Source organism: Sciurus vulgaris, assembly GCF_902686455.1.
Source record: "Sciurus vulgaris genome assembly, chromosome: 3".
Lineage (NCBI taxonomy): Eukaryota > Metazoa > Chordata > Mammalia > Rodentia > Sciuridae > Sciurus > Sciurus vulgaris.
The window spans coordinates 2,416,823-2,432,043 of NC_136463.1; the positions used below are offsets into that span (position 1 = coordinate 2,416,823).

General features: G+C 59.0%; 2 protein-coding genes across 2 annotated transcripts in view; one reads left to right on the forward strand and one right to left on the reverse strand.

The window, feature by feature from the left end:
* Window positions 1–848: 848 nt before the first annotated feature.
* Window positions 849–15,221, reverse strand: part of CCDC40 (coiled-coil domain 40 molecular ruler complex subunit) — a 37,276-nt gene continuing 22,903 nt past the window's right edge. Inside the window, exons 11-20 of the mRNA XM_079131120.1 lie at window positions 13,665–13,908; window positions 13,384–13,566; window positions 10,050–10,295; window positions 9,218–9,431; window positions 7,940–8,109; window positions 7,665–7,756; window positions 6,553–6,673; window positions 3,209–3,397; window positions 2,502–2,660; window positions 849–1,454 (exon numbers count right to left, since the gene is read on the reverse strand). Coding sequence (XP_078987246.1) covers window positions 1,206–1,454; window positions 2,502–2,660; window positions 3,209–3,397; window positions 6,553–6,673; window positions 7,665–7,756; window positions 7,940–8,109; window positions 9,218–9,431; window positions 10,050–10,295; window positions 13,384–13,566; window positions 13,665–13,908 — 1,867 coding nt within the window. The 3' untranslated portion in view covers window positions 849–1,205. The remainder of the gene's footprint in view (window positions 1,455–2,501; window positions 2,661–3,208; window positions 3,398–6,552; window positions 6,674–7,664; window positions 7,757–7,939; window positions 8,110–9,217; window positions 9,432–10,049; window positions 10,296–13,383; window positions 13,567–13,664; window positions 13,909–15,221) is intronic.
* TBC1D16 (TBC1 domain family member 16) overlaps window positions 4,257–15,221 on the forward strand; it is a 104,330-nt gene continuing 93,365 nt past the window's right edge. The window contains exon 1 of the mRNA XM_079131083.1: window positions 4,257–4,892. The gene's annotated coding sequence lies outside the window, so the exon portion shown is untranslated. The remainder of the gene's footprint in view (window positions 4,893–15,221) is intronic.

Genomic DNA, 15,221 nt, shown 5'->3' on the forward strand with positions numbered 1-15,221 from the left:
GCAGCTAGTAAGGTTCTTGCCAAGCCGCACGCTGCACCAGGGACTGCATCCTGCAGACCAGCCCGAGGGCGTCATCGGAAAGGCTGGCTGGCAGGTCCAAAGCAGCCCAACTCTGCAGGCTCCTTCAACTCCCAGCAATTTGCAATTATTCCCTAGAGGAACAGACATCGTGCTAACCCTGTGGTTGTGAAAACATCAAAAATGACGAGAAATGTCTTTTTGTTAAAGTAAGAAAATGCTTACATCGAAATAAACAAACTTTATGGCATGGGATGCAAAAACTGAATGCACAGTACAGCCTTCACTTGCCAGAGGAAGTAGGAGAGGTGCTCAAATACCCACCAGGGCAACCCTGTGGGGGATTGAGACCTCCAGGGCCTGCTTCGTGGCTCTGTACTTCTGCAATGTTTTAGAATACATATGCCTCACTCCCATATTCAGAAAGAATGTTTTTATTCTTCAGCTGCAAAATTTGAAAGTGAAATTATTTCATCAAGCATTTTCCCTTTCAGCTTTGGAGAAGCCACAGGTAACTGGTGCTCAGAAAATCAGGGCAGGGAGAAAGGGCCAGTTAACGAAGGAGAGAGAGGCTGGCAGACATGGCCCGATGTGGCCTGCTGGGCACCTCCCTTGGAAGTCCTGAGAGCCCTGACTTGTACCTGCACACTGTGAATCTGACTTTAACACACAATGCGAGATGGGGGCAGGAGAAGGGGACACTTCTTTGTGGGTGGGAACACTGGAAAGAAGGGGGCTTGGTGGATTTCCAGATGTGCCCTACAGAAGCACCGAGGAATGAAGTGGCTTCGTGGCCTGGCTGGCCCGTCCTGCTCCTGGTTCCGCCCCCCCGCCCCCTGCCCCGTACTGGGTCAGTGTGCCAGGGAGCACCTGCAGCCTGGGGAGCTGCCAAAAGCTGGACTTCCACTTGGACGAATCAGCCCAAGAAAGGACAGGGTGCTCTGTGCAAGTAGAAAGCAAGCAGGCAGCCTGCTCGTGGGGGCACCTGGGAGCGCTGGGCGGTGCACTGTCTCAGCTGCCCAGTGGCTGGGAACTAGTTCCTGCTGGCCTCTCCATTCCATCACACAGCATCTTTCTAGGGGCACATGTTTTTAGGAACACAGGAAGATCCCAAGTCCCCGAGGGTCAACAGATTCTGGCGGTCTTCCTCAGGGGGCGGGCCTTGGAAGGGGGGGTCCTGGAGCTTTCTAGGTGGGCCCTGGTGACTCCAGCTTGCTGGCGATCTTCTGGCTGACCTTGCTGAGGGCCTCCCGGAACTGGGGGTACTCATCCTGCACATGGGCGAGGATGGTGCTGAGCAGGCCCAGCCGGTCACTCAGCCGCCGGTGCTCCATCAGCTGGGCCTTCTTGGAGCGGAACAGGAACACATATTTCCCATCAATCACAGACTGCAGGTGCTTGAGGCGAGTCTGCAGGGCCACAATCTCTGAAAGGTTCTGGGTGCGAAAGAGCCCCGGGTCAGGCCGTGCAAGGCAGGAGGACACCAGCCCTACCCACTGCAGAGGGGAGGGAATGCCAAGGAGGAACACCAAGCCCAGAAAGCCGAGTCTCCCAGTTCAAGGTGCGGCCCTTCCCTTCCAGGGAAGCCTTGTTTGCCCATAGCAGGGAGACCCTTTGACACTGCTGTGTCGGGCCAGGCACCGGACCTGTCTGGCTGAGTCCTTGGAGTTGCACTGCACCCCCATCTCACCCCAGTCAGTCCAGTAGGAAACCCGCTGGGGACTTCTGACTTCTTCTTATGCAGAATCTAGCGCTGCCCTGGGTAGCTGCCCTAGTCCATGCACACTATCCTCCGGCAGCTGCCTCCTGTGTCTACCCTTGACCCTTCACCCCACACTTTCCAAGAACGGGGGGATCCTGACAAATACCACGTCACCCTCACCCGGAGCTCTTTACTGTCTCCCCCTTAAGTTGCCAAGAGAAAGGCCCAAAGCCAGGATCGTGTGCCTCCAAGGCGACACACCAATCAGGTGGGTCCCTCTTTACCAGACTGTCCCCTTTGCCTGGGGTGGCTCCCTCCCTCCTCGCCTCCTTTAAGTCTCAGCTCAAATGCCATCTTCTCCGTGTGGCCTCCCAGAACATCCCACTCAAAATCTCCGTCCTCCATCCCACCCTGATGCCCGGACCTCCTTCCTCTGCTGGATTTTCTTCAAAGAGCTCATCACCATGAAACACGCCCTTCTCCTTAATTGTCTGTTCAGCCCGTGTTCTGCTCCCAGCACGTAGCCGCCAGGGAGGGCTGGGCTGGGATCTTTGTCTTTTTGCTCTGTCCTGCCTTCCTGGTGCCCAGCCCACACTCAGTAGCCATCAGTATTTGCTAAGTGAACAAATCCCTGAGCCACACACGTGTGAGCAGCTGGCGTTGCCATCAGCCTGGGCCTAACTGGACCTGGACAGGACTTTCCTGGGTGGCGCAGCCTTCTCCTGCATGTGACACACCCCTCTGCCAGGGCACTGGGCCCCACTGGCCTCCTGGCTTTTACCTGTCTCTTGAGGGCCACCAGCTGGCTGAGGTCAGCCTCCAGCGTGTCGGAGTCCGCCTGCATCATGGACAGCTTTTCTTGCTTCTCCGTGAGGCAGCCGCTCATGAGTCTCTGGGTTTCTTCCAGCTCTGAGACAGCCTTGGTGCACTCCTCGTTGGCCTGGGAGACAAGCATACCCTCTGCACCCCTGCATGCTGCCAGCTGAGGCCAGGCACCTCTGGACACTCACTGGGGGAGGATTCCCGAAGGGGACTCAGACAGACGCGGCCCTGGGGGAATGTGCCCCGGGGGGGGGGGGGTGCCCTGAGGACGCCAGGGCCCTGGCGAGCCCCCCCGCACACCAGAGAGGGCAGGGCTGCATGGAAGACGTGGGTGTGGGGGCTCCTCAGTTCCGGGCCCCCTCGTGGGTGTGTCTGCAGAGAGGAGGGAACCAGAGATGGTCCAGCAGCTGTGACCAGGGCAGGGCCAGGCTGCACAGGGAGTGAGAGACCCTCTGCAAAGCCCGGCAGGAGCCACGGATGCCATCAGAAGGGACGCTAGCAAGGCAAACAAGGATCTGGCAGTGTTTGGTGGCCAGTGCAGGTTCCAGGGGATGAAGAAGGGCTAGTGACTCCTGGGGCCTCGCTGGGGACATAGAAAAACCTCCGGGGTCCTCCAGGGTGGTGGGGTGGGAAAGCGCCATGGCATCCCTGCCTTCTGCTGCCCACCTTGTGCACGTCCCTGATCTTCCTGCGCAGCTCCATCTGCTTGTGGCGGAAGTCCGTCCGGGTTACCACCTTCTTGTCAATCTTGCTCTGCCCCTCAGCCTGGGCCACGATGATCTCCCTGCGGGTCACGGCCAGCTCCATGTCGTGGATCATCTTCTCCTGCTGCTTCAGCAGCTGCCCGTGCTTGACCTGGGGCACAGGACGGGGGGACTGTGCGGGGCAGTGACCCACAGCAGCCCCCACCTGCAGCAGCTCCTCCTCCCGGCAGGCGGGGACGCAGCCAGGCTCAGGAGTCTGGGGGGCGGGCGCGGTGGAGGCAGTGTGAACATTCCCCGAAAGAAGAGGCGCAGTGCGAGAAGACCGAGAGACAGGAGGAGGCCGAGGAGGCCGGGGAGACGGGTGAGTCCTAGATGCAACCTGGTCACATCCCGGGACAAGGCGCCCTGGCTTTATGAGACGGTGGCACCGAGGGAAGCGGGTGGAGGCCGGAGCTGGGATGGGTGCCATTGTGGAGGATCAACCACAGGGCACCTGGGGACACTCTCAACCACAGCCCGCCCAGGTCTCTGTGGTGCCGTGGAAACGCAGGTGTGTGCCAGGTCAGAATCGGCTTGGTTGCTCAGTGAGTTTTCCTTCTCCAATGGAGTCCGGGGTGCTCCACACTGAGCTGCACCCCCAGCTCTTTCTACTTTTCACTTGCTCAGTTCCTGAGACTGGCCTGGAACCTGTGATCCTCCTGCCTCAGCCTCCCATAGCTCCAACACAGGTGTACCTGGCACCTGGCTCAAACTATATGTTCAAGGTAACCACGTTTTACCATGTGTAAAGATGTGCCTAGAGAAGCTGATGGAAAAGAAGACAAAAGGCAGGTGTGGTGGCTACACCTGCCACCCCAGCAGCTCTGGAGGCTGAGGCAGGAGGATCGCGAGTTCAAAGCCAGCCTCAGCAACTTAGTGAGGCCCTAAGCAACTCAGGTAGACCCTGTCTCTAAATAAAATACAAAAGGGGTTGGGGAGCAGTGGCTAAGCACTCCTGGGTTCACTCCTTGGTACAAAAAAAGAAAATAAAAGAAGGCAGCAAGAAAACTAGGATAGATGGGCCACACCCAGAAGTTGGAGCTGGTGGGGACATCACTGCCATCATGTGACTCCTGAAAAACAAACCTGGCAGGCTGTATTACGGTCAGGAATTCTGGGGACGGGGACCCAGCGCAGCTGCATAGCACTTGCAGGAAGCCCAGGCTTCCGTCCCCAGCACCACTGAGTGGGTAAATAAATGCAGTGTTTAAAAAAATAATTGACCTACTATTTGACCCAGGAACGCCCTCTTGGGAGTTCAGTGCACAGGACGATGGAAAGGATGTTATCCTAAGGTTGTGTGATGTTAGTTTTTGTCAGATACCTGCCTGGCTGCCCAGGAATCGGGGGGACATGACCTCTGGGTGGGTCTGTGAGCGCATCTGGCAAGAGCCTGGCCTTCGCGTCAGTGAGCAGCGAAGGTCCACCCTCCCGTGGATGGACACTCGCATTGACAGGGTGCCCGTCCACTAGGCGGTGCATGCCGGTGGCGATATTCTGTTGGATCTGCTTCTCTGGAGAACCCATCCCTGGTACAAGAACTGGCTGCCGAAGGCAGAAGGTGCTGGAGACTGAAGAAGAGGCGGACAGACTCAGGACTGCACCAGGTAGGGTCCCTTACAGACAGGAGGGCACCTCGGCAGCAGCAAGACAGGGTCCCCACACTCCAAGGCAGGCAGAAGGGGCTTACGTGCCAAGGTAGACACAGGCGGGCCGGGCTGTCCCTGGCCTTTCTCACACATCGGGAGTGTGTGGGACGTCAGTCAAGAAACAGCCCTGGCGTCAGAGGCAGGCACACCGCCCTGGGCTGGCGGTCTTAACCACTCTGCTTGTCCTCTAGAGTGTGGGACGTGTGCCAGGGTCAGCTGGTGGTCATGAGGGAGACAGCGGCAGCCACGCCGAGCTGGATCCTGGCACCGGCTCATGCACAAGTGTGCTGGGGCAGGGACCACACCTGAGTTTTCGTCAGCTCAGAGCGCGTCAGTTAATTGTGGGGTAGTCACAGTTCATTCTGTGACTCTGAAGAACAGCTCATGTCTGTATTTAAAATAAATGAGTTGTGGGCTTAAAGGTGCACTATTTTTGTTAAGGAGAAAGTGTCCAGAGGGCAGGAGGTGTGGGTGAGGTCCGAGAGGAGTGGTCCCTTGCTTTTGGGGCTCACTCGGCGGCCCTAACAGCAGGGTTGGTGGATGGGGAGAGTTTTCTCTCTGCTCCTGGGTGGGGAGCTGGCTCACTGCAGCAAGCACATGGCTTCTATGGTTTGGAACACAATTAAACAGAGTATTTTTAAAACAACTCATCAGTAGCACATGCATTTGAACTGAAGAATAACTCATAAGCCAGAGGAATCCGTAATTAAAATGGCACTGTAAAAGTGTAAAAGTGGTCATGTTTATTTTTATCAACTTTTGGGTTGGTTTTGTTTTTCCGGTGGTGGTGGTACCGGAGATTGAAGCCAGGGGAACTCAACCACTGAACTCTACACTCCCAGCCCTTTTGATCTTTAAATTTTGAGACAAGGTCTCACTAACTTGCTGAAGCTGGCCTCGACCTTGCAATCCTCCTACTTCAGCCTCCTAAGCCCCTGGGACTGCGGGTGGCCTATAGCTGGCTTACTGCTTTCGTTCTTATCTTTTAGGCTGGAACCTGAAGCTCATTGATCACATGATTTAATTGCCAGCCTTTAAAAATAATGAAAGGACCAGATGGCTCTCTGAGCCTTTGTTGTGTGAGCTTCTTCTTGTCCCACAGTGGGATGCGTCTCAGTAGTGCGTTGTGAGATTGTCTGTCAAATGTCAGGTGCAATACCTTGATTGCTCCAATACGGATGAAATCGTGTGTCTTGAAGTCATGTGTCCCTGTGCCACCAGCTCAAGGCCAGCCCTGACTACTTAGTGAGACCCTGTCTTGAAGTCGAAATTCATGAGAAGGGCTGGGGATGTAGCCCAGTGGTAGAGTGCTTGCCTGGATTCCAGCCCCGTCACCAAAAAAGAGGACATGTCATTGTGTGTGTCCTGTGTTGCTGGTGAATTCAGCTGAGCAGGAGGACAGAGCTCCTCAGCGGGCGGGCCCCGGGTGAGGCGGGTCGGGCCTGTGCAAAGCCTGTGCTTGATTGGAATGCGGTCGTGCGCAGGAGGGGTGGGTCCTCCCCGGGAACCTCAGGCCTTGCCACTGGTCAGGGTGGCCGTGTGGTCCCCACGGGGCCCAGGGAGCCAGGGCTTCAGCCTGGCCTGGTCCTGATCACGGGCTGGTGTCTGTCCCACCCACCTTCATCCTGTGGATCTCCGCCTTCATGGCGCGGATCTCCGTCTGCCCCGTCTCGGAATCCACCGAGGAGCGCATCTCTTTCGCCAGCTGGATTTTTTTCTCCCACAGCATTATCTGGTGCCTTCAGAGGGAGGAGAAGCACAGTCAGGGCTGGAGACACAGGGGTCTCCTTCCAGGGCCCCACACGGCCCACAGGGTCTTTGCTCTCTGGCCCCTAACGGAAGAGATCGGCCAACCCTCGAGACAGACAGCCTCTGGCAATCGGGCGGTGGGGGGTGACAGGAGGAGGAGGCGGAGGAAGAGAAACAAATCCAGAGAGAAAGATGGGGAGATAGGGAGAGAATGTGAAAGTACGACTTCAGAGCTGAGGAAGTAAATACCCTGGATAGAAGAGGACTGAGGGGGAGGAAGACGCCTGCAGACCTTTGGTCTAGAAGCCGTAAAGCGTCACCAAGGAGACCCACCCCCCAGCGTGGCGCAGATGGCTTCATGTGTAGAGACATTAAATTGCAGGGACAGATGATGTCTTGCCGTCACTCCCTCTGGGCCAGTCACACCAACCACGAGCACCAGACGGCCGGCACCGTCCCGCCGGAGCTGCGGGTCCAGTCACTGGTGTGCAGACAGCAGTGAAAATAGCCAGCGGCTTCAGAGGGGCACGTGTCCCCAGGCCTGGGACGGAGCCCAGGGTGCTCTACTGAGCCACACCTTGGCCTAAGTCACTCTGGCTGGCCTCACACTTGAGATCCCCGCTCGGCAGCCTCCCGAGTGGCTGGGATCACAGGCGTGCACCCCAGTGCTGGGCCAAAAGGGAAACATTTTTTGTTAAGAACAAAACCAAACCAGAAAGAAACGTATCTACATGGTGGTTCTCCGGCTCTGCGCACCGCGTCAGGTCGGAAGTGCTTAGGGCTGGGTGCCTGCTTTTACAAACCAGACACTATGAAAGTAACATGTGTTTTAAAGTTCACACCAAAGAGAGTCGCCCGATTTGCAGCGGTAACTGGTTTGGCTGGAGGGCTGCCACCCAGAGTGGTAGACCAGAAGCCAGCAGTGGGGTGGGCCTGATGGATGGGTGGCATTTGGAGGGACGCGGTGTGCCTGGGACTCACTCTGCCTCCACCAGGCTGTTCAGGACTGTGGCCTTGTCCTCCTGGAGCTGGTCCAGCTTCTCCTGCATCTCAATGGTCTCTCTCTCAGCGGCCTGCAGGGGAGGGTGGGGACACAGACGCTGGGGCCGCAGAGGGCTGCCGGCTAGCCTCCTGATCCCCCTGGAAATGACCCTAGGGCAGCACTGCAGGGAGGACACCAAACAAGGACACGCATGCCCTGGTGTAGGCTGGCCCTCCATCGCCCCATGGGGGTAGCAGGGGACCAGGGTGCTGACCTTCAGCGAGCGCACGAACTCGTTCTCGGCCACCAGGTTGTCCTGCTGCAGCTCTTTGGAGTCGCACCGGCTCTTGTTCATCAGCACGTTGAGCTTCTGCAGGTCGTTGTCCAGGTCCTTCATGTGGCGGTCAATCTCCTTCTGCTCCTTCTTCTCCTGCTCAATCTTGTCTGCAGCAGAGAACAGAGTGTGGGGGACCCGGAGGGTCGGGGTCTTCCCACCCGGGAAGGGGAGCCAGGGCGTGCTTCTCCTGGAGGCCTGGTCCTTCTTGGAGTCCCACCTAGAGCCTGACCCTGCCAGGCTTGGGGGAGGCTGGGGTCTCTTGCTGGTGCTGTTTCCAAATCCTGGTCCTTTGAGGGAGCCGCAGGAGCCCATGCTAGGGGCGGCGGGTGCCAGGGAAGGAGGGAGCGACAGTGGGGGACGTGGGTGGTACTGAGTCTCCAGGAAAGGAAGGTCCTTTGTCCCCAGAACACTACAGACATACTTGATGTCAAGATGGGAAAACGACATTGTCCAGCTGTTTCCAGGGTCCTCTGCCCTTTTCTCTGCCCTTGAGAATCAGGGCCTGCTCACCTGATGCCCCGCTATCTGCCCTCACCTAGCAGACCTCAGCCCGTTGGCATGGTCTGCACTGCAGGCACCCTGGCTTCCCACCCGTGCCTACCTGACAGCTGTCCGGGCCTTCTGCACCCACCACTCCATCAGACAGGGCGGGCGACCCCGGGCATGGCAGGGCAGGACAGGAAGCGGCCAGGCGGGGCAGCCCTGTGTCCACTGGGCATCATTTCTAGTGGAGGCCCCAAGGCAGGGCTGACCTGCCTAGATCCCCAATCCAGCACCAGGTGGGACCGAGAGTGTCTCAGCAGGTGGCATGTGGGTGGGTGGTGGCCCAGGAAGGTTCCCCCTACTCTGGCAGACCCTTGGGTCTTAGATGTAGTCTGGGGCAAAGTGGGGGGTGGGAGCCCCAAAGGCCAGCTTCCTAAGCCCCGCTGGAGGGGCCGAGCAGGGGCGTGGCCAGGCCTGTGAGTCCACCTGAGCTCCCTGGCTTCCCGGGGTAGCACTGGTTCCTCTCTCTAGGGAGCTCTGAAGTCCACGAACTCAGACAGACTCAGACATAGTTGGTCCCCTTTCTCAACCTCGCTCTGTGACCGAGGCCAGCAGCCAGGCAAGGTTCATATTTGAACCTTCCTGGGCTTGCTCTGAAGGCTGCGGCACCTGCGCGGCCCTCCCGCGAGGCTGCCCCTCCCCCGTGAGCAGGGGCCGGCGCAGCTGGCTCACTCTCTGTGCGCAGCTTCTTCTGCTCCAGGATGTGAATGTCCTTCCTGAGCATGTCCAGGGCGGCCACCTGCTCCTCCCGCTCCTGCGTGACCTTGACCAGCTCCTGCTGGAGGCGCAGCCAGGTCACCTGGGCCTGGTTGACGCTGGCGTTGTGCTCCTCCATCTGCTTGTTCAGCTTTTTGAGTTCCAGCTCCAGGGGCCCTAGTTCTTCCCCCTGAAAGGGACATGCGTCGAAGCGTGGACTGAGCTTCTGGGTTCGGAGGCCCTCTTTTTGAGTCCCAGCTCAGAGTCCCGACTTCTGCTCCGGGGGCCTCAGTGGCTCCAGGAGGGCCAGGGCCTCTCCAGCTCCCTGGTTCTGAGGCCCAGGTCCAGCTATAAGGCGTCTTCAGGGTGTGGCTCTGCTACCCAAGGGGGCTTTGAGCCACCAAGTCTCAGGCATGGCTCCCTGGGGGTCCGCTGGCCTGGTGGCCTGCGGAGTCAAAGGGCAGGGGCACCTGAGCACTCGCCTCCACTGCCCTGGCACTCAGGGATGAGACTGTGGGAAGGTGCTGGGGTTGCAGGACCCGGGCACTCATGAGAGTGCTTCGCTTAGAGCAGCAGCAGTCAGCAGCTCAGATCCAGCCCCTGCCTGTCTATCTGGCCCTCAGACCATCAGCAAATCCGAAAGCAGGCTGTCCTGGGCGGGGCGAGAGGGCACAGGGCTCCGGCCGGTGGCCAACAGCAGCACCTTGGGAGACACTGCCCGGCCCTTCCCTCCTGGTGGCAGGCCGGAGCCGAGCAGCTGGACAGAGACGGTCAGCACTGCCCGGCCCTTTCCAGCTGGGCCTCTCACCCCAACCTCGGAGACCATCTGCTCCAGCTGCTTGTTGAGGAAGTTGATGAGGCCCTGCTTCCTCTCGATCAGGACGGTGCGTCGGGCGATCTCATTCTCACTGTTGGTGATGAGGTCATTGACTCTCTGCACCTCCTTGTCCAGCTCGCCCAGCGTCCTCTGATGCATGTCCAGCCTGCAGCCAGTGTTGGTGATGTCCAGGGTGGCCTGAGCGATGTCGCCATCGAGTTTGGAAAGATGCGTCACCTGCGTTGGTGAAAGGAACTCGCCTGAGCACGCTTCCCCCAGAGGTTCCAGGAAAGCTTGCCCAACTGGCTTCCTGTGGCCATCGGGAGAGGAGGACGCGGTGGCCCCTCCATCCCCAGGACCTGGCAGGGGCCGTCCTGCCGGAGCCCTGATGGTGACTTCTTTCAAAGAGAAAGATAGCGTTGCCAGGTTTTCTTGTTGGACAAACAGCACACGTTGAGGGCATGGAAGCCTTGGATCAGTGCAGCCACCTGAGGCCACCCCCGCGCCCGCCCGGGGGCTCCCCTCTCTTCCAGCCCCAGGAGGTCCCCCATGCTCCCACAGAAGAGAACCAGGACCGCACTCCGCTCACTGGGTTGTAACCTGCTCTGGCGTTTGGCAAATCATATCTGAGCTTCCAGGTCTGTACTTGGTTTGTTATTTTTTTCTAGTTGTAGGTGGACACAATACTTTTATGTATTTATTTTCACGTGGTGCTGAGGATCAAACCCAGTGCCCCACGCATGGAAGGCAAGTGCTCTACTCCACCCTGAGCCCCAGCCCAGCCTCTCAGGTCATGTGCTTTTTAACGGGTGCACAACACTCGTGGTTCGCGACAGCACACAAGGTGGCCGTGGTGGTTAGATGGCCACTCCTGACGTTACCCATCCCTACTGCAGACTCTGCTGCTCCCCTGGCGGCTGGCAGATATGAGGGAGGAAGAGCAAGATCCCTGCCCTCTTTCAACTTGCAAGCTATTATAAATATTGCTAAATAATGCTGTAGGAAACACTAGACTTCTAATGTGTATTCAGTGGGACCAACGTCCTTCCATTTTACTGAGAAGCTGGACATAGCCCTGCATAGAAAAGATCCTGCTGTGGAGCTCAGACCCAACTCAGGCCCGGAAGCCCTCGCTTTGGTGGCCAGTGTGGGCAGCCGGTGATGAGCAGGCTGGGGCTGCAAGGCTCTCCTGCTGTCCCTCAGGCTCACGGCCGTCCCTGCCTGCTGCGTGGGTGCTGAGGAGACAGTCGCCCATTCCCTTCCTGCGGAGGCTGTGGAGGGTTGTGTGTGAGAACCGGGAGGCGGCCATGCTCAGCCGCAGGGCCCGCTGACCCGGCTCTGGGGAGGGGCGGCAGATGTCAGCTGGGAGCAGGGGCCTCTTCCTGCAGAGGCCCAGGGCTCCTGCCAGCTCCAGCCTCCTGGGACCGCCACAGCTTCTCCTCTGTGACACCTTCAGGCCGCAGGCCTCCCACTCACATCTGACTGCAAAACCCGGACCCCGCCCGCCTGGGGTCAAGCACCCGGCATCCCTAGTCTAGCTGTAATGGCTTGGCCCACTGGTGCTCTCTGGACCAGCCTGATGCCCAGCTCTTCCGGCTAGGTCACCCTGAGACGGGGTGCCTGCAGGATCTCAACGCCCACTCTCTTCCCACTTACCCCTGGGGCTCCCCTTCCTTCAGTCTCTGCCCTGCTGGCTCCTGCTGTTACCACCCGGGCCACCCAGAGAGCTCTGCCTGCCCCCCTCAATCTCAGGCAGCTTACACTCCTGAGGAAACCGCCCTGTCCTCCCCCAGGACAGTGCACTGGCCCCAATTAACTGCCCCCGCCCTCCTGAACTCCTGCTCACCCTCCCTCTGGTCCCAGCTCTAGCAGGAATCCCATTTGTCCACCCTGTTCCTCTTCCCAGATGTGCCCCCGCCCCTGCCCTGCCTGGCACCAGGGTCAGGCTTTTGAGCCTTCAAACAGCATCCCTGGTTGTAGTGGACGGATTTGTTGGTCTGAGACTCTTTCCTGCCCTCTTCTGGACAGAGGGGGTAGCACATGCTTGGCCCCGGCAGCTACCCAGGAAGGAGCAGGGCAGGGACCTGGGGACCTGGGGACCTGGGGACCTGGGGATCAGCCTCGGCAGGCTGCTTCATATCCACCCTGCTCCTTAGCTGCTCAGCGCACCCAGGACACCTGCTCTCCTGCCTGGTGGTTGTGACCCCCACTGTGTTCCCAGGGAGCACCCACATCAGCTAGGCTGTCCAGAGGAGGCCCACAGGCCCATGTGGCCAGCTGGCTTCAGCTCTATGTCCCCCACTTCCTTGGTACAATCAGCCGGAGTGAGCTGCCCTCCTCCAGGGGTGTCTGGGGTGGGTGGGTGAGGGCTGCCACTCAGGGGGCTGCAGCAGCCTCTGGGCCGTCCTCCATGGGGACCCGCCCACGGCAGGGGCTCCACAGGGTCGCACCGGGGAGGAAGCAAAGAACAAAGAATCTAAGCGAGGAATCTCTTCCAAGGCCACAAAGGACCCCTAAACGCAGATGAGACCCCGAAATGAGCTCACAGTCGGGGGGTTCCCTGTGCCAGGGAGTCCAAAGCATGCTGTGAGCTCCACAGCAGCCCGGTCTTGGGAGGTGGCCGGCAAGGTGGCGCTCTCGGGCAGTGCCGAAGTCCATCTAACACGCTGGTGCCCTTTGGCCCTGGGCCCTGGTCTTGTCCATTACCTTCAGAATGTGGACAAAGACTTGTAAAGGGCGCTGAGCGTGGGGCTGTGACAGCATCAACCTAGAAGCAGCCCGAGGCATCTCACCAGAGCACTCCTCAACAAGACAGGGACCTTCCCGTGACGACACGTCAGGCAGAAATGAGGATTCGGGTCGTCCAGGGACACTCAGTAGCACGGGATGGCACTGCGCGGGACCGGTGACAGCAGTGGAGGGCACCACCACAGCCACATGCAGCATCCGCACAGGGTCCCCGCGTCACCGTCCCCGCATCACCGTCCAGCAAAACTGAGGCAACGTGGGTTCAAATGGGGAGAGAAGCAGGCGTCTGACAAGAGGCCACGCCGTCTGGGGTGTGATCACGTGCGTGTGTGCGGGAGTTTGAGTGTGTGTGTGTGTGTGTGTGAGCTTGCATGGGCACGTGCAAGGACACGTGTGCGTGCGCACAGAAGCATTTCCAGGAGGAGGCAGCGAGACTCCGAGGGGGCCGTCCGGGTGGGTGAGAGCTCCTTCCACACCCAGCTCTCCAGAGAGCCCTTTGCCAGCACTGCCCGTGCCGCCTGTGGGCTCAGGAGACCTTCGCCTCCCAACCCTGCCTCTCGGGGAGGCGCTACCCTACCAGGTTAGTCTTCTTCTTCTGAAGCCTCAGCAGCAGCTGTTTGAAGTATTTGGTCATCTTGTTGGAGGTCATGTGCTCCTGCAGCTTGTCCATCATGGAGGCGTCCATCTTGTGCCGCAGCTCCAGCTCCTGGAGGATGGACTGGTGGACACTCTGCAGTTCACTCGTGACAGCCGCGTGCTCCTGGAAAGGGAGAGTCATGGGGTGGACAGTGCACTGGGGGGACCAGGGAGGGCTGGTTAGGGCCTCTGCCTGTGGCAGCGGGGTGGACACAACCGTACCTGGTGGCCCTTGTTCAGGGCATCCTCTGTGTTTTGCAGGGTGAGCCTGTAGGTGTTGAACTCATTCTGCAGGGCCTCGTGCTTGGTCAGGCACTGCGTGGTCAGTTTCTGCAGCAGGTTGGCTTCCGTCTCCGTCCGGTTCAGGATGCTAGCCAGCTTCTCATTCTTTTCCTCCTCCTTCATGATCGACTTCTTGTACGCTTCCATCTCGCTGTCAACGGACTTGGCTTGATGCTGGCATTCTCTGCAGAAGGCCAGACAGCAAGCCAGTCATGTGTGGGGCGGACCTCAGGGAACCAAGGCACCCAGCGGCGCCCAGCTCGGAAGACTCACCAGCTGGATTCAACGTGCAGAGAGATAAGTTAGGAAACGACGCCTCTAATCGTGGCCGGATCTCGACTGCTATTTTCTAAAGCTTCCGCATTACACACTGAAAGTCCACGTGCAACTTCCCGTGTTGTGATGACGGGAGAAGGCAGGGAAGGCCAGGGCCAGGCCTTGCTGGAGGCTCCACTGCCCATCCTCCCCATCATGACAACAGCCCTCAGGAAGCGTCCTTCCGCTTGACAGCTGTGGGCATTGGGGCTGGGCCCGTGACAGCTGTGGGCACTGGGGCTGGGACCGCTGAGGTGACTTGCAGTTAGTGGTGCAGAAGGAGGAACAGGAGGCGGGGCCCACGGTGAGCTCTGTGGCTCCCTCCCTCAGCCCTAAGAGCAAATGCCTACCCTCAACCTCAAGTTTTAAAACCAAGACACTGGACGACAGAATGGAAATCAGATGCAAGCTTAGTTTGCAATTCCAAGTCCTTCAGACTTCCATGTGAACATTCCTGGGGTTGGGGAGAGTCTACGGAGATGGTGATTCCCACACTTTCTACACAGCTAGTCATCAACGCAGGGGGGTGCTGGCGAAAGCACAGTCACATGGACAGATAGAGCGGCACAGAGTCCATAAACGCACACACACGGCATCGGGGAGAGACACGAGGCCCCCCCCACCACCAATGGGAGTGGAACGGACAGTACGCCCGCACATCAGCGCCCAAACCAGGAGCCTGGGGCAGGAAGGGAGACAGCCTTCACAGCCCAGCTCAGGCGGCGCTTCCACAGGAAAGCAAAAACCAGGAGAGAAGGACATTGATCAACTGAGACCTTCGTTTTCCTCCAAAGACACCGTTCCGAGAAGACGAGCCGCAGACGGGAGGGAAGGTTCTCAAAGCGCACATCTGAGGAAGAACCTGCCTCCCCGACACGTGCGGGGCTTCACGCGGGGCCCTCAGGCCAGCCACTCAGGTGGAGGAGGCCAGGAGGTGTTTCAAAAACGATGCTCCAGGGCCCAGAGCCTGCACCACTGCAGCCTCAACGCGACGCTGTGAGGCGCCCACTGAAGGCCAAAGTGAGGAGGATGGTGGTCCCAGGGTGGCGGGAGCAGCGGGCCTCTCACGCTGCTGCCGGAAACGCCAGCGGGAGGCAGCGCTTGGCAGAAGGCCACACGGTCAGCCATCGAGGGCAGGGTTTGCTCAGCAGCTCGCCCCTCGGTGCCCACCTGGGTGACAGG